Source organism: Macaca thibetana, chromosome 14 (genome assembly GCF_024542745.1).
Source record: "Macaca thibetana thibetana isolate TM-01 chromosome 14, ASM2454274v1, whole genome shotgun sequence".
Taxonomy (NCBI): domain Eukaryota; kingdom Metazoa; phylum Chordata; class Mammalia; order Primates; family Cercopithecidae; genus Macaca; species Macaca thibetana.
In genome coordinates this window covers 3,935,446-3,958,724 of record NC_065591.1, presented here as the reverse complement: position 1 = coordinate 3,958,724, position 23,279 = coordinate 3,935,446, and the positions used below count along the sequence as shown (strand labels likewise).

Genomic DNA, 23,279 nt, shown 5'->3' with positions numbered 1-23,279 from the left:
TTTTTTTTTTCAAGACGGAGTCTTGCTCTGTTGCCCAGGCTGGAGTTCAGTGGTGCGATATCGGCTCACTACAACCTCCACCTCCCGGGTTCAAGTGATTCTCCTGCCTCCGCCTTCCAAGTAGCTGGGATTAACAGGCACACGCCACCACGCCCAGCTAATTTTTGTATTTTTAGTAGAGGCAGGGTTTCACCATGTTGGCCATGCTGGCCTTGAACTCCTGACCTCAAGTGATCTGCCCACCTTGGCCTCCCAAAGTGCTGGGATTACAGGCATGAGCTGCCACACCCGGCCTTACAAGATCCTCCCAGGGTCTCTGAGGAAAACACCAGTGCATCCCTCTTAGCCTCCTGACTTAAATACAAACCATGAGTATAAAGCAGATCCACACCCTCTCTCGTGCAAGTATTTAATACGAGGAAAAAGTAATTAGCAAACTCGAGCACCACTTTTCAAGGATGAAGGATACTGCTGCTGCTTTAACTGCGAGGGAAAACCTATTTAGAGAAATTAACGCAAAAATGAGATCGGCCACTTCAGGGCCAAGAAAACAACCACAAAAACCATAGGTGTCGTCAGAGCCCTGCAGCAGCGGGTGAGGAACGGCCCCGGGAAAGTAATTAATGCCCAGGAAGCCTTTTTCCTCTGACAGCAAACAGTACCCCCTGTGCCAAGGGGGCTGGACATTTGTCTCCCGTGTGAGATAACTTTCTTCTAAGACACACTTTCCTATGTATGAGATGGATACTTTTCAAAATAGGAATACTTCGATTCCAGGAAATCTGAGGGAAACATCTGAAAGAAAGAGAAAATAACATAATCTCACCACCTAGGGGTTAATGTTTCCTGTCCTTTTTGTTTTCTTCTGTGCTTACACTGGGGAAAGATGGTATTAGATGACACTGTGCTGAGCATTTTGATTCTGCCTTTCTCACTAAGCAGAATGTAGCCTTTCTTGGTTGGTGTTAAGAGCTCCTTGTAAACATCATTTTTAATGCTCTCTTATGAATTCACAACAGATGTTCACTGTCACTGAACCATTCTCCCATTAGCCCCGCCCCCTCCCTGCCTCAACTCCTTGTTTCTGCCACACTGTAATTGCTACCTGTTTTAATTTTTTTATTATTATTTACTATTATTATTATTATTATTATTATTTTGAGACCGAGTCTTGCTTTGTCACCCAGGCTGGAGGGCAGTGGCCGTGATCTCAGCTCACTGCAACATCCGCCTCCCAGGTTCAAGCGATTCTCCTGCCTCAGCCTCCCGAGTAGCTGGGACTACAGGCGCCGCCACCACGTCCAGCTAATTTTTTGCATTTTTAGTAGAGATGGGGTTTCATCGTGTTGGCCAGGATGGTCTCGAACTCCTGACCTCAGGTGATCCACCCGCCTTGGCCTCCCAAAGTGCTGGGATTACAGGTGTGAGCCACCATGCCTGGCTGATTTCTGCCTGTTTTTAAAGATTATTCCCTTAGCATGGATTCCTAGATGTAAAATTCCTCGTTCAGCTTTATGGCTCTTGTTACCTACTGCCACATTGATTTTGAAAACATCTATGGCAACCTAGTCTTTCCCCCAGCAACATGTGAGTCCTGTCACCAGCAACGAGTATAGTCACAAAGAAGTATTTGCTAATGTGAAAACAAAACGGGCACCTCACTGCTTTTCTTCTTACCGTTTGCCCATTTATACATAAAACTCATCAAAGTGTTGTTCATGCATCTTTGAGCCACGACATCACAGAGTCGGACAGCCTGGGCTGGAATTCCACCTTCTCCACTCACCAGCTACATGGCCACGGGCCAGTTACTTCACCTGTGTGCCTCAGTTTCCCCATCTGTAAAGTGGGGAGGAACACACATGCTGTACGGATGACTCTGAGGGTTGGATGGGGCACTGCAGGGCTTCCAGTTACTTCACCTGTGTGCCTCAGTTTCCCCATCTGTAAAATGGGGAGGAACACATGCTGTACGGATGACTCTGAGGGTTGGATGGGGCACTGCAGGGCTTCCAGTTACTTCACCTGTGTGCCTCAGTTTCCCCATCTGTAAAGTGGGGAGGAACACACATGCTGTACGGATGACTCTGAGGGTTGGATGGGGCACTGCAGGGCTTCCAGTTACTTCACCTGTGTGCCTCAGTTTCCCCATCTGTAAAGTGGGGAGGAACACACATGCTGTACGGATGACTCTGAGGGTTGGATGGGGCACTGCAGGGCTTCTAGCGCTTGGAGATCCACCTCGGCTGCTATAAACAAGGACACTGGCTTCTTGGGACATTTGTTGCAAATGTTGTTTGCCCTCTGCCTGCCTGCTGTTGAGTTGAATCGTAAGGATGTCTCAGATACAGGATATTTTAGATCAGGAAAGTCACTCAAGAAACAAAATTCAGGTTGTCAAAGAAGGGGTTTGTGGAAGACGGTCCTAGTCTTAAGGAGATTAGCGCAGCACCAGCTTGTGTTTGGGTCGAGGAGACTTTAGTCAGCAGGTCACGTCAAGAGGCTGGAATGTCAACTTGGGCCGGGCCAGTGGGTCACCGCCCTTCCTGTCTGTTGGGACCCCCAGCATCACCACTGCAGCTTTCACGGATGCCCCAGCTCTTGCCTCATAGTTCTGATTCAGGGCGTGTGGGCTGGAGACCAGATTTCTATAAACCTCGGGTGACTGGGACGCCCAGCCAGCTTTCACTGAGTGAGACCTACCGTGAACCCCGCAAGACATCAAAGTGGTGTCCTCACCCCCACATCTCCTTAAACACTTGATGCACTACCGTCCTCCGGGAGCCACCCACAGGCTTAGGACGTATCATGAACTTCAGAAGCAGCCTCTGACCTCTCCAGCCCCATGTTGTGGGAGTGAAGGGGCCTAATCAGGGTCATCTCAAAAGACACAGCAAACAAGTCTTCAGCAAACTCTTACAGCAGGCTGACTCTCCCTCGAAAGACTCTGGTCTCGGCTTCCTGACAAGCTCCAATCATTATGAAAATCAGTTTGGACTGGATTTCCTGTTGTCACCAGAGGGACGTGGGCCTCTGTCATTCCTGGCTGGTGGAGGCCCCGTCGTCACCTCTGACCTGCATGGAGAGAAACACCTGCCCTGCTTCTCTCAGGGGCTGTCACTGCTCCAGCATCCACCCCTCTGCAAGCCTTGGCCTCGGCCTCCCCCTGCAGGTCCCACGGGCGATCTCTGCAGGGGCATTCAACTTCCCACTGCCCTGCCCCTCCCACGGCCTCTAAAATCTCTCTGGCTCCTTCTCCGCTGGGCTGGTTGACATTTCACAATCTGGAATGGCTCAGTGTCACTGGCTATCTCGGGGATTCCGGCACACCAGCTGATCCTAAATGGTAAATCACACCGTCCACGGAGCCACTGTGATCAAATGTCCCTATCCACGGGACATCCGCTTATCCTTCACGTCCACCTCTGAGGTGAACCTTTTATTACAACACAGCTTGTGCGATAACATCTGTCTGTCTGATGAGATTCCCGATTTGGCGACAGCTCAAAGCCTTTGATTGTGGTTGGTAGGGTCGGGGGTGGTCAACCAGAAACAAAAACAACAGCAAAAGAACGAACTCTTCCCCAAAGCTTAGGTAGGAGAGAAATAAATTCTACAAGGTAAGTACCCAAGAAAGTCACACACAGCAGGAAACCATGACAGGTGCCAAGGCCGAGAGCTGGAGGGCCACGTCAGGGCATTCTCACAAAGTTAATGAGGGAAAATGAAGTTCTGGAGACGCCAAAGACGTTAAAAGCCAACATTCACTTCAAAGGGTGCCCCTTCATCCAAAAGTTCAGACCGCAGCATGCAGTTTTAAAGAGAAAATAAAAATCTGTCACACTTTCGAGGTTCTTTCAAATAGCAGACAGAAAGGAAGGCCTGCCAAGGGCTGCTTGGGGTAAGGAAGACACAGTGTCTGCCTTTCAGGCAGCTTTTCACGTGGAGACCTTGCACCTCACCGAGAGCTCAGAAACCCCACCGACTCGAGGGCTGGCTGCTCACCAAAAAGAAAATTCACGTGAGACACATGACGCTGTTTCACACCATCCCTCCAAGGTCAAAGCTTTTCACCGAAAATAGAGAAACATGGTCTGTCGGAACAAACACGCACCTATTAGGCTATACACGATTTTAATATTCCGGTGGCAAAATCCAGCCTCTAGAAACACAACTCAATGGAATTCTCAGTCTTAAGCCCCTGGAGGAGAATTTGAGTCCCCAGAGGCAGCTGTGGACATGAACTGTGAGGAGCCAGGATCATGCAAGGGTCCAGCTGCCTGTGCCCTGCACCCTCATTAGTGTAAGACTGGGGTACAGCAGCCGTGCAGTGCTGTGGAGGGCCCAGTGCTCCTTGGGTCATCTGTGACATCATAATGCAGGCAAAGCCCTAATGCATCTCAGGACCAGCCATTCCTAGAATACTGGAAGTCAGAGGTTACCCAGAATATAAAACCTGCCCTCAAATGGCAAATATATTTGCATATCAGAGGTTAAAAGCAATGTCAAAGGAGGTGCTTAGAAACAGAAGTGTGGAAACTCTCAAAGCTCCAAATTTCCACAAAGGCTTCAAACCGACAGGACAGGTGCACCTTCTCGGCCCCACCCAGGCAAGTGCTGCAGCCACAGACAGCAACATCTTCTAACCCAGTGCGGCTCTGCTCACCGGGCAAGTGCGGGGCCCACACATATGCCTCAGCAGGCCACGCTTCTTTTATTGATGAGTTTATCCAGGAAACAGTCCAACGAGCTGAACAACGGGGCGTGCTCTTGCATCTGCAGCCCTCTTTTATTATTGAAAATCAAGAACCAAGAGCGACCTATTTCAACACCCCCCCATCCTGCCTGTCACACATGCACACACTCTTACACCATCTATAGACTTCAGCCTTGCTGCTAGGCCCAAGGCCACGCCCCCCGCAACACACACACGCACACGCGCACACACACACACACACAGGAGGGGGACTCACATCCCAACTGCATCCCACAGAGGATGATTCAACCCAGGCCCTCTGCATTTTCATGAAGGTTACAAATTGAATTAACCCCCGAAGCCATGGCGGGCTCCGGTCTCCATCATTCTAGTGGGCATCCGACAGTTTCAATGCACAAGAACCCAAATAAGCTCATTTCTCATTCAAATCAGGTTCTGATTGGTTGATAATCATTTAAATATATCTTCCAGCAAATCAAAGAGATCCACAGGACGCACTCAGAATAAGTTTAAGCACCTGCTCCATCTTACCTGGCTCTCTAACAGTCTCTTCCCTTCTGACTTTCCATTGCCCCTTAATAGTCCTGAGGATCTCTAAGGAGATCACTAGCAGAATCACAGCATGATCAGCCAGCTTGGGAGCTTAGGCCTGACTGGGAGAAATGATCGCAGGTAGCCTTCTCACCAGGGGCTGGGATGTGGGATCCTCATTTACAGAACGAATATCTGGCCCAATGGCAGGGACCACCACATGGCTGGCTGGATGCCACGTACCCACCCCTTCCACCTGCATGTGGAGTTCTGATGTACATGAGGCAGGGCTCAGGGTGACATAGAAGAGCGTGTGCATCCAAGAAACGCACACTCCCAACAAGGACCATTTGAGTCTACTGAGCCTTTAAAATATCATCTTTTTCAACCTATAACGTTCTTTTCTTCTTCCTGTTTCCAAAGAGTCACACGTTCCTTTGCATAACAAGATTAAAAGTAACACCTAAACTCACAAAAAGGCTAGGCGATCAGATGCACTGGGGCCTCTGACCCCTCGCACACACCGACGTGCCAACCCTAGGGACTGTTTGCTGTTTGGAGAGCCGGGGCACTCACACCTCTATTCTCTAAAGGAAGAAAATGCTCTTTCCTTTTCAGTACCAGCAAACGCCCATTTTCAAAGCATCTGAATTCCTAAGTTTCCTTTTTGCACCATCGACGCCAGCCATCCCTCTTGCCCGGGCTCCTTGGTCTTAGAAGGCCATTGTCCAACTGACAGGGTGATTACCACAACCTGCAAATCTACGAGCTCTTAGCCACCAATGTTACAGACCTCACACCAGCAACTGCCACACAAGAGTGCTTGCCGACTCACCCGTAGGACACAAGAACGGATGATGACTCCTCTTGGTACCTATTTATGGAGTCACACCTAAGCCACCCACAGATCTGCACATGTCCCCAACATCATGGTGACCACATGCCTCCACTTTCTATCTTCTACTTCAAGACCAATGGCCAAATTCCACAGACATTTCCTCCTCCAACGGGTTACGGCCAAGGCCTCCAAGACAAGCCCAACACCAGGTCCACAGGCAGAGGCACCCATGGTGGGAGAAATTGACCAAACAACGAAAGCTCATGGCAGACTCCACAAGCACTCCCAGACTGGGCCTCGTGGCCGTGCTGCCAGGACTACGACCTCCTCCCCGAGAGTCGGCGCTCTCCCCAAGCAGAAAGATACAGACACCTGTGTCCCTACCTCAATCAAGAAGTCCCCGGTCCTTAGTCCGGCTTGCCACGCCACCCCACCTTCATCCACGGACTCCAGGTACTGCAGGGCTGGGAACGCCGGTGTTGGTGTGAATTCTTCAATGGGTGTGTCAGCTGGGAAGACAAGCAGCACCTGGTTACAAGCCTGGGAGATGTTTTCCAAATTCACATTGCCTGACCTCCCCAAGGGATCCCGGGAGGAAGTGGGCCCGCACATCTCCCATCGCAGGTGGCTGGTCCAGGCCAACTCTCCCCCAGGAATGGCTTGAGACTCATACTCATGGGCCGATGCAACTCAAGCAATGAAGTCAACTGCACCTTGGTGCCACCATCATATTTCTTGGCCTCTCTGCTGAAACCACGGGATAATGTGCTCTGTGGTACATGTCTACATGCCTGTCATTTTCTTTAAAAGCATCAGTGACTAAACATTTTCGGTTCTAAAAATGGAAAAGTTCCTCCCCTGCCACACAGAGCTACAGAAACACCACACTAAACCACTTGCCAAATTTACATCTACGTAGACTCGCAACCAAGGGAATTCAACTTGGAATGCGGACGGAACATCACGCTGACCCAGTGGGTGGCTACGGATTTGGAATCTGCTCATGAGTCCCGTCTACAGGGACCCCAGGCCTCTGTGATCACTCTGTGTGTGACCAGTGTCCCTGGGCACTGGTGTGTGTGTGGAGGGGGGGGGGTGCTGAGCCACACTGCCCAGCACAATGAGGCTCAGCTTCTGGGGCCCACACAGCTGCCAGGTGCAACTCCAGGGCAGGAGACGGACTTTCCTAGGGAGGCATGAGTGGCCAGGGGTGGGTGGGTGTGGAGATGAAGATTCCAGCAGGGGGAGGGGAGAGCAAATCACACAGACAGGCGTGGACGCTCTCACAGAGACAGCTGCAACTGCTCTTTCTCTCTCTGGATAGCTTGCTATGGAGCTGCCTGAGTCTGAGGCAGGTGGGCACGCCAGCCGGGGACGAGGCCTCCTGCAGCACAGGTGCAGGACCCCTGGCACAGCGCGTAAGCCCTGAGATGAAACTTCCACATGGCTGAGCCACACACGCGGTGGGCGGATGTCCCCTCTCACGGGGAGGCGATGCCATTTTGTTTTCTTTTGGAGGGGAAGCTGTGCGTGCAGGGCGGCTGGCGGGTGTACCGCCATGGACGGCATCCCTGAGCCTCCCACGACGGGCCACGTAACGTGTGTGCTGCCGGCTCAGTCCATGGCAGAGGGGACCATCTTGTCACATTTTCTTTGCAAAGTCACCTTAGAGGCAAGCACACAAATGCTCGCTGCCCTTGGAGCCAAAGCCCACTCCCAGAATGGGGCAGTTTCTAGGTGCCTGAAACTCAGGCCTGGGCAATCCTGGGGATTTGAGAGCCGGAGCTCTGAGGGCAGCCACAGTCTGGCTCAAGTAGAACACAAAATTTTAACCACCCCATCATTTAAAAACAAAAGATAGGAGGGGGCAAGGGGGAGAGAGAACCCGTTCAGAACAACGTTGTCTACAGAAAATTAAAAACATTCCTCAAGGAAACCCTGACGCTTTCTGAGTAAAGCGCAATGTGAAAGAACATGGTTGTCTAGCAACCAAGTGCCCCCAGGAAAAATGCTTATTTAATGCTTATTCCTGAGCCAGGAACGTTTTGCATGCAGGCGTACAAACACACACACACACACACACACACAAACATGGGAACATATTCAGGCTCGGAGCGGCTGCTCTTACCTTTGGCCCCTCGAAGCACGAATCCAAAGCCCTCATTGTCTTTTTTCTGCAGGACCACCGTCTTCTCCTCAATAATGCAGTCACTGTAGAGAGAATTCCGGGGACAGCGACCATTATTGTAGCCCGTCATCATCACCGCGGCCGCTCCTCCGCCGGGGACGTTCATCATCATAGCCAATTAATCACCCCAGCTCGCCAGATCCAGGCAGCATGGAGGAAAGGAGGCAGCGAGGGTGCAGGAGGAGCGAAGGAAGAGGGGGGTGGCTACCGGGATAGGCGAGCGTGGCACAATGAGACTTGCAGGGTGGGGGCAGGCAGAGCCGGAGCCAGCCGGAGGAAGGAGTCATACATGGTGGGGCGGCTGCCGGAGGGATGGCTGAGCTGCAGGCTCAAGGGGGGCTGGCCAGGACGCCGCCCAGGGCAAAGAAAGTAAGTGGCCCGAACGGCGGCGGCGGCAGCGGCGGCCTCAGCAGCGGCGGCGTCGGGAATGAGCTCCTCCGGCTTGTCCCGGCCACACGCATCTTCCAGCAGAGCCCGGGAAAACCAGCCAGAGGAGAAATGAGGCAGCAGTTTTGTTTTGCTTTTCCTTGAAGGGGGTTAAAAAAAAAAAAAATCAAATCCTATCTGCTCCCCGCACGAGCCGGCAGCAGGCACCAGAGGCGCAGGGACCTGCGCGTCGCATCCAGCGCCCCCTCCCTCTCCCGTCCCGGCGCCGGCGGTGTGCGGCAGGCAGGAGCCCCCACAATCATCTGACGAGCCCACAGTGCGCCCGCCCGGCGGCTGCCTGGGCGTCATCCCGCGCAGAGCATCCGCAGGCTGGGCTGGGAGCGGGCGGGGAGCGGGAGGGGCTGGGGCTCTCTCTGCAGCCCCCCCTCCAGCATCACCCCTGCCCCGTGGCCGGTGGGTGAGGCCGGTGGGTGAGGGGCTCCCTGGCAGAGGACTCAGGACATTTCGGTCTCAAAGCCCCTGAGGACACTGGCCCTCTGTGGGGATGATGAATCCATTGCTGGGGGAACTGGAGGGGGTATGGGCTGCCCCTTTGAGATGACAAGCTAGAGCCACACTGCTTGCCTCTTGCCATGGCATTTTTTTTTTTTTTTTAAGGAAAGAAACCAAAAAAGCTCCAACTTTGCGCTAGCTGCCACAGCGTCCTCTCGCTTTTCCTGCTGGCAGTCGCCACATGACCATCCAGCCCCTGAGGCACCCAGAGTGTGTGGGATGTGAACTGCTCAGTGAGCCTCCAGGCTGCGGCTGAACTGTCCTCCACCTCCACCTTCTGGGTGGCCTGCGGGGGCAGAAGGGGAGTGAGATGAAGGCCTGCCGGCACCCCGCTAGGATTCTCCTGCTGCCCGGAAGTTAGTGGGGAGCTGGGAAGGCCTCTGCGGAGGGGACCGGGGAAGGGAGGGAGGCAGCGTGGAGGGAGGCCTCTGCAGGGTCTTGCGGGGCTGTGTGTGAGCCTCAGGGGTGAGGAGAAAGGACACCAGGCCAGGGGCCCAGCCGGAAAAAGCTGCAGATGGGCCCTGAAGAACCCAGCAGGCCCCCATCGCACAGGGGGAGTCCTGGGGACACAAATCTCAAACAGAGCCACGTGCTGACGGACTCTTGGTCCCAGAGGAGTACGGGTCAGCTCTGCCTGGCACCAGCACCAGGTTCACGGTTTACAGGAAGCACAGGGCCTCAGGTGCAGCCAACTGGTGACAGCACAGCCACCCCGGATTGGGGGGGCCCCGGGAAGGAGGAGGGATGGGGCAAACGTGGATGACAGGGCTCGGCGTCCTGGACAAGGGATGGGCAGCGGCCCCTCAATCCTCCCATTTTACAGATGAGGCTGGTGAGGCTCAGGTCGGAGGACCCAGCTGGGGAACACGTGCTCTTCTCGCCACTCCACACACCCACCCCTGACGGCATCAGAGGGTTGTGCATGGAGGCATGCTGGAGTGACCCCATCTTCCCGGAATAGCCGGGCATGGGTGATACCTTCACAGCCGAAGACCAGGACAATCCAGGTGACTGGTCACTCTCGTCTCAGCAGCTGGGACGGGGGTTCTGGCCCTGGACCTTCCTTCCCCTGCCCCCTCTCCAAAGACAGCCTGCTAAGTGCAGGGAGCTCCACTCTGGGGAGCTCGGTCACAACTGTGAGCTCCTCTTGGCTCCGCCCCGGAAGCCCACTCGCCCTGCTCAGGGCCACCAGACAAGGGCTGACACATGGTCAGAGGTCCAGGACCCCGGGAGTCTGGGGGTGAGTTCATGCGGCTGTTGTGGCCTTTAGGAGACGATGGGGGTCTCTAAACCTCAGTTTCCCTACACAGCAAGAGTGGGTAAGAACAAACCGACAGGCCTCTTGGGATCACCATGGGGTCAGATGAGGCCATGCCATGCTGGTGTGCTGTAATAGGAAGCCTCAGGGAGCTGTCCCTGTAACGGCTGTCATTAACCTCCAGCAGGCCTGGTAGTCGGCCAGGACCCCGCAGCCCTGAGGAGGCTGATGGGGGGAGAGCTGGGGCTCTCTTGCCATGGATTTAGGGGCTCATGAGGCACTGATGAGCAGACCCCCTACCAGGCCCCCCGAACTGTCTCCACGGGCCCCCACAACCAGAACACAGACTTGTGCCTCTCACGGGAAACGCCTTCTAGTCACCACCCGTTTCCCCTCCGAACTTCTGAAAGGGGAGTCAGTCCGGCCCCGCCCCATGGCTCACTCACGGCCGGGCAGGCGCAAGCTGTGTGACCAGCCTGTGTGTCTCCTTCATGGAAGGTTCTCTAAGGCCCCGGTTGTCAAAGCCAAGAGCCTCTGCTCAACCCTCTTGTGCACCTGCTCTCTGCAAGAGGAGCTGCCGAGGGTGACAGCCTCCCTGAAACCCTGGAAGGATGATGCCGAACCCTGGGGTCTGGATCTCAGTGCCCTGCACTCTTCCCTGGGGACACATGGGCCGATCAAGTCCATCTCCACCCAGCTCCAAGGGGAACCTGTCACGCGCTCCAGGTGCTCACTTGCACTGCTGGGCAGCTCCCTCCTGCAGTGCCCAACACCACCCAAACCTTGCATCTCCAAGATGATCCAGACCACTTCCTGCCAGCATACTCTGCGACGGGGAACTTCTTAGGGCCAGGGGGGCTGCCCAGACACTTGCTAGCTGTCTCCCACAGACTAGAGAAGGGCAGGGGCATTCCAGTGCGGCGGGTGGAGGCACCCACTTTGGCATCACATAGAGCGTGGTTCAAATCCCAGCTTTGCTTTGACCCTGAGGTCACTGACCTGCCAGGCCCCAGAGCCTGCTCTGCAAAATGAGAACAACAGCAAGATGTGCCTGATGGGTCCTGAGTGGGAGGCCGTGAGTCGTCCATCCATGCCTCAGAACCAGCCCCAGCAGGCAGCACGTGTTCATAACTCCAACAGTTACGAGTGGGATCCCGGTCTGCACACGCCACCCTCTCCTCCCAGATTCCCTTCCTCCTGCAGGGAACCCTCCCATCTTGACATCCAAGGCTAAAACCTTTTCAGTAATTCCTGATGCACCCGAGAACTTCCTTTTTGAAAGTTAGAGACGGGGTTTTGCTCTGCCACTCAGGCTGGAGTGCAGTGGTGCCACCACAGCTCACTGTAAGTTTGAACTCCAGGCCGTAAGCGATCCTCCTACCTCAGCCTCCCAAGTAGCTGGGACTACAGGCACACACCCTCATGCCCGGCTAATTTTTAATTTTTTTGTAGAGACAGGGTCTCACTGTGTTGCCCAGGATGGTCTCAAACTCCTGATCTCAAGGGATGCTCCCTCCTCGGCCTCCCAAAGTGCTGGGGTTATAGACGTGAGCCACCACACCCTGCTCCCTCTGATAATTTTCTAGCCCACACTTGTAACTGTGCAAAGATCTTGCCCCAAGACTGTAATGGCCCTGTCCTGTTTACTCAGTAAAACACCAAACTGCTTAGTCTCTGACATTAAGAAGGACTGTTTCTAACTTCTCTTTCCTGCATTGTTTCAGGATCTAAACAGCCCCTGCTTCCCACCCACTATGACCCCATCTCACTTTCACTCACAGACAGACATGGGTTTCAATTTTAACCCAGACATTGACCACCTTGACTACTTACAGCCTCAATTTCCTGGCCTGCAAAGTGGGGGAGAAACATCTGGCTTGTAAGGTTGAGGAGGAGCCAGTGAGGCGGTGCCCAGTGAGTGCCCCATGAGCAAGGGGCTCTGTAACCAGGGAAAGCTGCTCTTTTTAGCATCCCCATCCATCGTGTTGAGCTCGGTGACCCTGAAGAAAACGTCCCCTCTGAGCTTGTCTCTTGGCGGGGAGGGGACATTTTCTACAGGGTCAGTGGGGACAGTGACCTCATCCTGCAGACCATCCCAAATGCCCACAGCACCCCGCATAGGCCAGGTGCCCCATGTGCGCCCACAGGGCATGCAAAATGGGTATGAACTCAAGTCAGGAGCAGAGCAGGGAGAAACAGATGTTGGGTGGGAGGTGGGCAAAGGATGACTGCAGGGTTTCCAGTAAAAAGGCACCAGAACAATCCCTGGATTCCTAGTTAAACCCAGAGGGCAAACTCAGTGCTGCAGAGGACCTACTGCATGCACCTGGCTTGGCCCAGGAAGTCAGAGAGGAAAGAGAAAAGGCAGCCCCAGGCCCTTAGAAACTTTCAGTGTTTTGAGGAATTCAGGAAAAGCAATGGGACACTCTAGAAGAGTCATTCCTTGAAAGGAGCTGCAGTCGCTGTGTCTGAAAGGTGGAACTTGGCAGCACCCCCCATCCCCATGCAATCAGACAGGGGGACCTCACATGCAGGCCTGAGGAAGCGGCCCTTCTGGAGACAAGACACCCTCAAGCTCCTGCTGGTTCATGAATCTAAAACCTGTCCCAGGATGACAGCTGCGGCTGGGTCTGGAAGTTGTGGCATTGAGTTCTGTGTGCTGCCCTAGAACTGTGCTGACGCCCCTGTGAACCAGAGTCTGCCCTGACCTTGGCCCCTGCCAGCCTGCCCTGCCCCTGCGCCAGCAGACCCACTCTCCACATGCAGCTGAGACGCACTGCAATCAAGTTTCATGGGGAAACGACTGAGGCACCTGCACGTTCCCCACACTGCCGCTGCAACAGCCTTCTCCAAGCCTGTCTCACCCCCTAACCCACTCACTGACCACGTGCCTGAAGTAGGCACTGTGGGCTCCTTGTAAGCAAATGCCATGCCCCGATCCTCTGAGTCTCTCCATGCAACACAACATTGACCCGTGCTTATTGACTGAACAAAAAACGTAATCCAGCGGTGCACTCTCCAAAAGTTTTCTAAGCTAGGTGGAAGGGCACTTTGACACTCCCCAAATGTACCCTCTTTTGCCAACATCTGCCTGCAGCAGGAGCTGTGGAAGGTGAAGGGGGTGGACAACCAGCCCCACCAAGCACAGCTGTGCAGGTTGTGCACTGTACAACTATGGAGGAAACCATTGCCATCATGGCCACCACAGCACACGTACCAATGGTAATTTCGGCACAGAGGGAAGAAAAACGTCTTAAGGAAGGGGCAAGCACCTTTTCCTAGTTCACACAAAGATGGGGTCTAGGCGGCCCTGGCCATGCCGCCATGGAGAATGCAAGAGGTATTCCTATGGTAGCCATATTGGCTTCCCAGAGACACAATTACTTCCATGTTGATGCCCTCCTGGGAGCCACACGGAGGAGAGAGCATCAAAGGTTTGCCTGTGTGTGCTCGCCCACGGTCCCACTGTACGCTGCAAGAGAGCTTGTGGAATATACTTGGAACACTTAGCACCTTGAAGCAAGACAGGAGGGTTGTGGGGACCCAGGGATGGCCACGCAGCAGGCCCCAGAGGTCTCTCCCCGCTGGCAAGCCTGAAGATGCTCCTGGTGTCTGCCTTGCAAGACCACAGGTGGCCATACACCCTGTGGCTTTTAGCAGTGGCCTGGGTTCCCTTTCTCCCAGCGGGCGCCATGACAGACCCACAGGGAAGGCTGCACTTTCCCTGGTCCAGCAGGCAGCAGGTGCCAGCGATGCCAGTTGGCATTTAGGATCTGTCAGTCACTTTAACAAGCTCCCTTGGCAGCAGCACCTGATCCTGGAGGCAATGTCAACTTGGAGGCACAGGAAGCCAAGCCTGAGCTGGCCCAGACGTATGGGCCTGAGGGGCTCTGGGTGGCTCTGTGTGCCTCCCGACACATGGGGTGGATAGACGTGGACATTTTAAACTCTGAACACCAGTGTTATTGGGGTAGACCAGATGGCTTTACTCATAGCTCTCGGGATCCCAGCTGGGTTGGTGGCCCCGTCTGGTGACAGCTTTAGTTCTTCCTTGATCAGCTGGGACTGGGTTTCAGTCTCGGCCCCAAGTTCAGAAGTAACCGGGGCTGGCGTCAAGCTGCCGTGTAAATCGGTGAATCAATCCAGCTGTTACGTCCTGAATACCCACTGAGGGTCCAGGGATGAACTCCTGGGTGCTGGGCATTTAGGAAGGAACAAACCAGGCCCAGTCTGGCCCTTACAGAGTCGTCTGGTGTGGTCCGTTGAACCCACCCAAAAAGACTGGATTTTAACATACCCAAAAAGATGTGTTCAATTCCTAACCCTTGGCGTCTGTGAAAAGTGACCACCTTTGGAAATTAGGTCTCTGCAGGTGTAGTTAGTTAAGGGTCTTGAGTTGAGATCTTCCTGGATTGAGGGAGGGTCCTAAACCAACAACTGTGTTCTTATGCGAGAAAAGCAGAGGAAGGTCGACACCCAGAGGCAGCACAGAGGAGGCCACGAGAAGGTGGAGGCGGAGGCTGGAGTGATGCGGAGGCTGGAGCGATGTGGAGGCTGGAGCGATGTGGCCTGGCCGAGGAGCACCGAGGACTGCAGGCCAACAGCAGAGGCAGAGGAGGAAGACCCTCTCCTGGAGCCCCCGGAGGGAGCGCAGCGCTGCTGTCATCTTGGTTTTGGACCCCTGGCCTCCAGGGCTGTGACAGAAGTGGCTTCTCTTGTTTCGAGCCCCCTTGTCTGTGGTGATCGTTACAGCAAAGGCTGGGCAAGTGAGGACGATAAACATCAATCCGCGGTCACAGACACGTGTGCCTTCAACAGTGCAGGATCTGGTTCTGTGAGAACCATAGGGGCACCTGGAAGACTTCCTGGAGGAGGAGGACTGAAGTATACATAGGAGAATGGGTTGGGGGACTGGGGAGGGGACAGGAGAGAAAAGAACATTCCAGACAGAGTGGGGCTGGAAGGTAGGCAGCCGGCCCTCATGTCTGAAGGGCCGTGATGAGGCGGGAGGGCAGGAGCAGCTGACCTCATGGGGATGCAGACGTCGGCTGCCTACTCACCCAGGGCAGTCTGGGGACACAGCTTGGCAGTGACGCACGAGTGCAGGTGTCAGCAGGGCCGCGGTCACTCACGCTTTACCCAGTTTCACCCAAGAAGGCTGAAACCGCAGAAAAGCTGTTGCCCTATGGCTTCTCCTGGCGTTTTTTTTTTTTTTTTTTTTTTTTTTCCGGTGAGGCCCAAATCCTCCTGGAATGACTCAGGGTCAACTCACACCTACGCCAGGAACTTCCATCCAATGATCATGCTTCCATCTAAACAATTCACAAGCACGAGTCGGCTGCTGCTGGCTGAGGCGGCTCCCTGGCCATCAGCGTGAACGCTGCTGTGCTCCTGCCTAGAGGCCCTGGCTGTTCTCTTAAAGCGGCTGTGAGTGGTCCGCGGGGAACGGTGGACGACAGAGTTCCCACCCCTGCCTCTGCGCAGGGTGGGGCTTCCAAGGTCAGGGTGGGGCTGAAGCCACGGTGGTCCCTTTGGCAGGGGCTGGACGTTGGATGAGGTACCAACGTCGGAACGTGTGCATGTGTGAGGTCCAAGGTTCGAGGCCAGCAGAGGAGGGGGCTGCATATCCAAGCGCTGGGTGGGAGGGCCGAGCCGGAGCAGCCAACCCGCCCCTGGTGTGCAGAAGGGGCCTCCAGAGCCACCGGGCTGTTTCCACAACCAGGCCCTACAGGTCCAGACTCCAGCTGTCTCCAAGGGTTACGGGGACCCCCAGATGTGTCTGCAACCCGAAAAATAAAATTCGCCGGCTCCCAAATCCAAAGAGCCACCAACAGCGTGGTTAATGTCTGTTGAATTCCGTGTCTCTTAAATTTAATATGGGGTCAACGTCACGACCTGTTGAAGCTGGTATCTGCAAACGCATCACTTCATTGCGTGCAGAAGCACTCGTAAGGCAGGTGTTCCCACCTCGCAAGAATCCTTGGGTGTGTCGACGACGGCCGGGGAATCACAGCAGCTGCTGGGGAACGATCACGGTGTATCACTCACGGCCAAGCAAGTTCAAAGGCAGCATGATCGAAATCCTTTCCGAATGTTTTTCACGGCGGAAAGGTACAGTGAACGCGGGCTGTGGATGTGATGTCTGATCAGACCCAGGCAGGGGCCACTGGAATGCAGGGGGTTGGAGCAAGGTCCATGGAGATGGGTGGTGGGACCTGGAAGAGCCAGGAAGGACTCCCCGCAGAAAGACTGGGTGGTGCATTGTTTATTGTCCCTGAAAGTCCTTCCCAGAGCAGCAGAAGCCAGGAGATCTGCCTTCTCCAAGGCAGGGAAGGGCCTGAGAGTGGCTTGGCTAAATCACTCCTGGTGTAATCGCATTTCAGTGGCAGGGCCTGGTGAAGGCAGGAACTGGAGCACTATATTAGAAAGAGGATCCTCCAGGGAACGGTGATGGCAGTGGATGTCCTAGAAATTTCCGGGCTTTGCCAATCAGGAAGGATGAGGCTAAGCAGAGAGCTGTCAGCAGTTCCATGGGGGGTGTTGAGGTGGGGACCCAACAGGTGTCCCAGCTCAGCGGAGATGCCAGCTCGGGCTCTTTGGCCACCGGGTGTGGGCAGCCAGCCCAGCTCACCGTGGCAGAGCTGGCTGCAGGGCAGCACAGAGGGCAACACAGAGGGCTGTTCTACGGGCGGGCAGGCTGCGGGAGAACAGGAGAGTTTCCCCGTCATCTGTCACTCCCAAGTGGGAGGGAGAGCCTCTCAGCCCATGACCACACACAGCTGCTGCCAGCATCCTGCTTCCTGGTCGGAGAGTTGCAGTGTGTGATGCTGCTCTCTTGCCCTTCCTGCAGAATTCACAGGGGAAATGATGCCTAACGCCCAGTGCCATCCTGGCGCCTGAGTGACAGCCCCGGCCAGCCTGCTCTTGGGAGGCCACTGCCGTCTCCAGGGCAGGAGGTGATGACTTTGGACAATTCACGCACGGAGGGCACTCCTCCTGGCTCCCGGGAGCCACTGTCGCCCACAGGTAGGGGGCTGTGTCGCTTCACGTGGCGTTGGGAGGGCAGTGGTTCTGTCCCCATGCAGCCCGCACACGCGCGCCCACAGACATGCGCTGGCGGAAGCCATATCTCAAATCGGCAATTACGAAAACGCCCTGCCCGGCGCTTATTACGACCATTTTCCTCCTCATTGCTAACATGATAAGCAAGGCAAGTTTTTTCCTAATAGAAACAATAATGTACAAAGAACTTGATCCAAATTAAATTGTCTCATTACTTTGTAATAAATCACCCACAAGCGTTTCCTAAGCACCACCAGGCATGTTACCTGCCAGGAACGGCTGGCGGAGGAGACAGATACGGCTTAACTGCGCTCATGATCATGATGGGATGTGATCGGCACTCCCTGCTAAGACGAACGGAAACGTAGTCTGGGAGGGAGAATGCCTGCCTTGGAAGTTGAGCACCCCAGTGGAACCCCAGCTTCCCCAAAACAGCACTACACCCCTGGCCAAGTTCCTCAACCTCTTTGAGCTCCAATATCCTCACCTGCTGACTACGGACATCAACCGCAGCCTCGAGACACCACAGTGGGGCGGGAAACTCCTTGTTTAAAAGGCCTCTGGCATAGGATTCAGCACGCGGCAGGGGCTGGAAGGCTATTAGCACATGAGAACGCACCTTAGCGTTGCAGAACTTGCTTCATTCTGGAGACCTTATGCATAAACAGGTATTTTCACCTGTCCCCAGGTAAAACACTCTTCTACTGAGATCAGCAGAGGCCTGCCCTCGGGTATCCTTCCTTATGGACAGCAAGACACACCTATCTGTTAGCAAACAAGGAGAAAGTCCCACAGTGTGTGTCTCACAGGTGGGCGGGTCCCTGCACACAGAGCTATGGGCAGACGGGATGAGGGCAGGGGGCCTCCGAGTGAGGGATGCCAGGATGCCTCCCTTTGCTTCCAAAGCTGGCAGGGACTCTGCGGTGCCAGGCAGAACACCCAAGTGCTGGCCTGAACCTGAGGAGGTATCCAGAAGTGAGCTCTTTCCTTCCCCCACAGCCAACCTGTCTGAAAGGACCATGAGTTCCTCTATTCTGAGCCCACTGAGGAGTCTCCTCTGAATTCACTATGCAAAACCCTTAAATCGCATGGTATCTCCCCCACTTAAAATACCCCAACAGATCCCCATCATTTTTTTTTCCCAGACGGAGTCTTGTTCTGTCACCCAGGCAGGAGTGTAGTGACACGATCTCGGCTCTCTGCAACCTCCGTCTCCCAGGTTCAAGCGATTCTCCTGCCTCAGCCTCCTGAGTAGCTGGGATTGCAGGCGCCCGCCACCACACCTGGCTAATTTTTGTAGAGACAGGGTCTTACTATGTTGGCCAAGATGGTCTCAAACTCCTGACCTCAGGTGATCCCCCCGCCTCAGCCTCCCAAAGTGCTGGGATTACAGGCATGAGCCACTGCACCCAGCCTCCCCATCATAATCGAAGATAAAATCCAAATTCTCCACCATGGCTAAGACCTTTTGTGATCTGATTCATGCCCCTTCTCCTCCTGACTCCTCCCATTCCAGCCGTGCTGCCATCCTCTTCTCCTCCAGCAGGTCACGCTCATCTCCAGCACAGTGCCTTTGCACTGCCTGTGCAATTCCCAGGATGCTGCTCCAGGTCTCCCTGAGCTGGGCTGCTGTCCCTGCAGGTCCCCCGGGTTGCCTCCAGAGAGACGCCTTGCCACCTGGTGGGGGCTGTCATTCTGTGTCCCCAGCTCTCCAGTCTTTCTCTCTGCTTTGCTTTCTTCTGGCCAGTTACTATGTTTGAAATTGTGATTTGCTTGTTCACTCATTTGCTGTCTGACTCCCCCAGAAGCACGTGAGTGCCCCTGAAGGCAGGACGGTTCTGCCCACCACCTCTGCAGCCTTGGACAGCGCTGGCCCCCGGAGTTACTTTTGGAAGGAAGGAAAAGCGCTGTTCTAGGTGGAGAAGGCCCACTTTCTAGTCCTGGCTCTGGCAAGAACTGGCAGCGGGACCCTGGACAGGACCCTCAACCACCCTGAGCCTGGGTTTTCCTGTCTGCAAAATGAAAGACCAGAATATCTGGGCAGAAGCTTCATCAGTGCTCCTGACACAGTGAAGGAAGCCTGAGCTGGAACCTCCTGTGTGTGGTTTTTTTTTTTTTTTTTTTTTTTTTTTTTTTTTTATTTTTATTTTTTATTTTTTTGAGACGGAGTCTCGCTCTGCCACCCAGGCTGGAGTGCAGTGGCCGGATCTCAGCTCACTGCAAGCTCCGCCTCCCAGGTTCACGCCATTCTCCTGCCTCAGCCTCCCGAGTAGCTGGGACTACAGGCGCCCGCCACCTCGTCCGGCTAGTTTTTTGTATTTTTTAGTAGAGACGGGGTTTCACCGTGTCAGCCAGGATGGTCTCGATCTCCTGACCTCGTGATACGCCCGTCTCGGCCTCCCAAAGTGCTGGGATTACAGGCTTGAGCCACCGCGCCCGGCCCTGTGTGGTCTTTGATGCAGGCTGGGTGTCCCCCTGTCCTGAAGTTCCCTAACAAAGCGGTTTTCTGGGATATGGGGCTGTCAGTTTTAAAACCAAGATGGCCCTGGACAAACGGGGTGAGTTGGTCGCCCTCCCGGACCACCCCCTGTGCCTGGAGGACAGTACCCGTGGCTCTATTCAAAACCATTCTCCCGCATCCCTCCAATTCGGCAGCCCTCGAGACCCTGCAGGCTGGTGGGAGCACCGCCACGGAAGGTCCAGGCAGCCTGCAGTGACAGCTTTGCCCAGGGCACATGTCTCCACCAGCAGCAGGGCCAACTCACACTCAAGCTTCAGCCTTTGACTCTGAACTGAATGTTCTTTAAAATAAAAATCAGGGGAACAGTACAACTGCCTGGCATTTTGCTGTGAGTGCAGGAAGGGACTGTTTATGGCTTTTCTTCATTCGTTAATTAAAATGATAGGCCAAGCCTGCCTCATCTGTCTGTCTCAAAGCTCGCCCACAAAGACCGTGCCAGCGGGCCATGGGACAGGCCACTGGGGTCTCCCTGTGAGGCAAGTTCCCAAGTCCCTGTGGTGGGGATGGTGGGGGGAATGGCCCCACAGCTACAAAACCAGAAGCGTCCTCCTCTCCTGGGAACCAGACTCAATGTGACACTCACCTGATGTCCTGGGCTTTGCAGGGAAGGCTGATTCCAGGGCTGGGGGCCCACCTGCAGCCCGTGGTCCCCCCACCAGGCTCACCTGCCCAACCTAGATGGCACAGAGCTGTTGGGCAGGAGGCCATGAGAAACCCAGGCCAGACCCGTGCCAGAGGAGAAGGCCACTGCTGCCGTCCACCCCTGGCCACCAATCTCCCTCTACTCATTGGGGCCACTGAAAAGTTTGCTTCTCTTCCAAGTGCTGACACTTCATTAAGAGGCTGGTGTCACCAGAGGACAGTTGTAAAAATAGTTAAAAGTATGAGGCTCATATAATTTGGCTATTTGTCCCGTCCAAATCCCACGGTGAAATCTGATCCCAATGTTGTTGGCCGGGCCTGGTGGGAGCTGTTTGAGTCATGGGGGCAGATTCCTCATGAATGGCTTGGTTCCATTCTCCCAGGGCTGAGTTCTTACTCTTAGTTCCCACAAGATCTGGTTGTTAAAAAGAAGTCTGATACTTTCCTCTTCTCTCTCTTTCCTCCTCTCTTGCCATGTGATGCCAGCTCTTGTTGGCCTTCCGCCATGAGTGGAAGCTTCCTCAGGCCCTCACCAAAAGCAGATGCTGGCACCGTGCTTCCTGGGCACCTGCAGAACTGCGAGCCAAAGAAACCTCTTTTCTTTATCAATTACCCAGGCTTAGGCATCCATTACTGCAATGCAGCCGGACTGAGATAGAGGGCTGACACATTGTAAAGGAAAGCACTTTAATGATGTCTTTTTGTTTTTTTTTTGTTTGAGACAGAGTTTTGCTCTTGTTACCCAAGCTGGAATGCCCAGCTTGGCATGATCTCGGCTCACTGCAGCCTCCAACTCCCAGGTTCAAGTGATTCTCCCACCTCAGCCTCCCAAGTAGCTGGAATTATGGGAGCCCGCCACCAGGCCTGGCTAATTTTTGTATTTTTAGTAGAGATGGGTTTTTTCCATGTTGGCCAGGCTGGTCTCGAACTCGGGACCTTGGGTAATCTGCCTGCCTTGGCCTCCCAAAGTGTTGGGATTACAGGCATAAGTCACAATGCCCAGCCAATGATGTTCTTTGGAAGGGGCTCTGCAAATGTTCTAGACCAGGCAACGGCCCAGAGAGTGAACATTCCAGGTTTTGAGGGCAGATGGGTGGTCCCTGTCCAACTACTCACTCTGCTAGTTGTGGCTCAGAGGCAGCCATGACAATATGTAAATGATGGGTGGGGCTGTGTTCCAATAAAACTTTATTTACAAAAACAGGCAAGGGACTAGATTTGGCCTGTGGGCTGCAGTTTCTAAAGATAGGCTCTACATATTCTAACGACATTTAAATCCACACAAATAATACATGTACGTGGCATATAACTACGTATAATAAAAGCTAAGAAAAGTCTCAATCTTGCTGCAGAAGCCTTGCTGACATTACCGTGTACAGGTGTGCCTGACTTGATCTAACACCTGAGCTCTGGAAAAGAGGCGAGGAGAACGCGTTTTAGAAATGAGATCATCTGTAAGACGCCCGAGAGAGGTTCAGAAGGATCACATGGGGAGTCCTTTCTGGGAAACAAAGAAACACCTCTTTACTTTGTCTAGGTTTTTATGCTCTGGTTGGCTCCAGGTGGGGACAGACCTGAATTCTGGCTTAATGAGTAATAATTCATAATTAGAGTAATTAGTGTAATTATTACGCTACGGCCTTTGAGCACCTTCCACGCGCCAGGCGTTGTTCTAAGTGTTCTGTGGGTTTAACTAATTGAATCTGCATAATGACCATATGAGGCAGGAACTGTTATGACTCTCACTTTATGGATGAGCACATAAAGCACAGAGAGGTTGAGTGATTTTCACAAGGACACACAGCTGGAGGCAAAGCCAGGCTGTCTGAACCACTGTGGGTTATTGAACAATAGTGATACTGAAACACTGTTGATTCCTGGCCAGGTGGGGGCCAGTTCCCTGACAGCTCACAGCCCTCCCAATCCGGACAGTGACAGAGAGAAAGGAAAGGACCCCCCGGGGGAGGCACTGGTTCTAGCAGCATGTTCTGGAGAAGGAATTGGTGATTTACTGTCCTGCCAGTATCTGAGCTGCCGGAAGGGCACCCTGGGATGCTCTGAGAAGATTTTGCCAATAGATCCTGCTCTGTATCAAAAAATTTGAAATTGGAAGGCCGGGCGCGGTGGCTCAAGCCTGTAATCCCAGCACTTTGGGAGGCCGAGACGGGCGGATCACGAGGTCGGGAGATCGAGACCATCCTGGCTAACACGGTGAAACCCCGTCTCTACTAAAAAAAAAAATACAAAAAAAAAAACTAGCCAGGCGAGGTGGTGGGCGCCTGTAGTCCCAGCTACTCGGGAGGCTGAGGCAGGAGAATGGCGTGAACCCGGGAGGCGGAGCTTGCAGTGAGCTGAGATCCGGCCACTGCACTCCAGCCTGGGCGACAGAGCGAGACTCCGTCTCAAACAAACAAACAAACAAACAAACAAACAAACAAAAATTTGAAATTGGAAATGGTGGACAAAATGCTGGGCTGGGTAAGGCCAGGGAGGAAGGACACAGTGGGGTGAGCAAGGCCAAAGGCAAAGCAAGGCCCCACAACTAAAAATGGGTGCAGGAACATCTGGATAAACGTTTACAGT

At 54.0% G+C, this 23,279-nt stretch overlaps 1 protein-coding gene and 1 pseudogene across 3 annotated transcripts in view; one reads left to right on the top strand and one right to left on the bottom strand.

Moving 5' to 3' along the window:
• The window catches only part of SHANK2 (SH3 and multiple ankyrin repeat domains 2), a 666,329-nt gene that overhangs the window by 188,784 nt on the left and 454,266 nt on the right, over positions 1–23,279 (bottom strand). For all 3 annotated transcript variants that reach the window (XM_050758103.1, XM_050758102.1, XM_050758104.1), the window contains 2 exons: positions 8,215–8,297; positions 6,471–6,595 (listed from right to left, as the gene is read on the bottom strand). In XM_050758103.1, coding sequence (XP_050614060.1) covers positions 6,471–6,595; positions 8,215–8,297 — 208 coding nt within the window. The remainder of the gene's footprint in view (positions 1–6,470; positions 6,596–8,214; positions 8,298–23,279) is intronic.
• Positions 1–23,279, top strand: part of LOC126935966 (uncharacterized) — a 376,899-nt pseudogene that overhangs the window by 243,059 nt on the left and 110,561 nt on the right.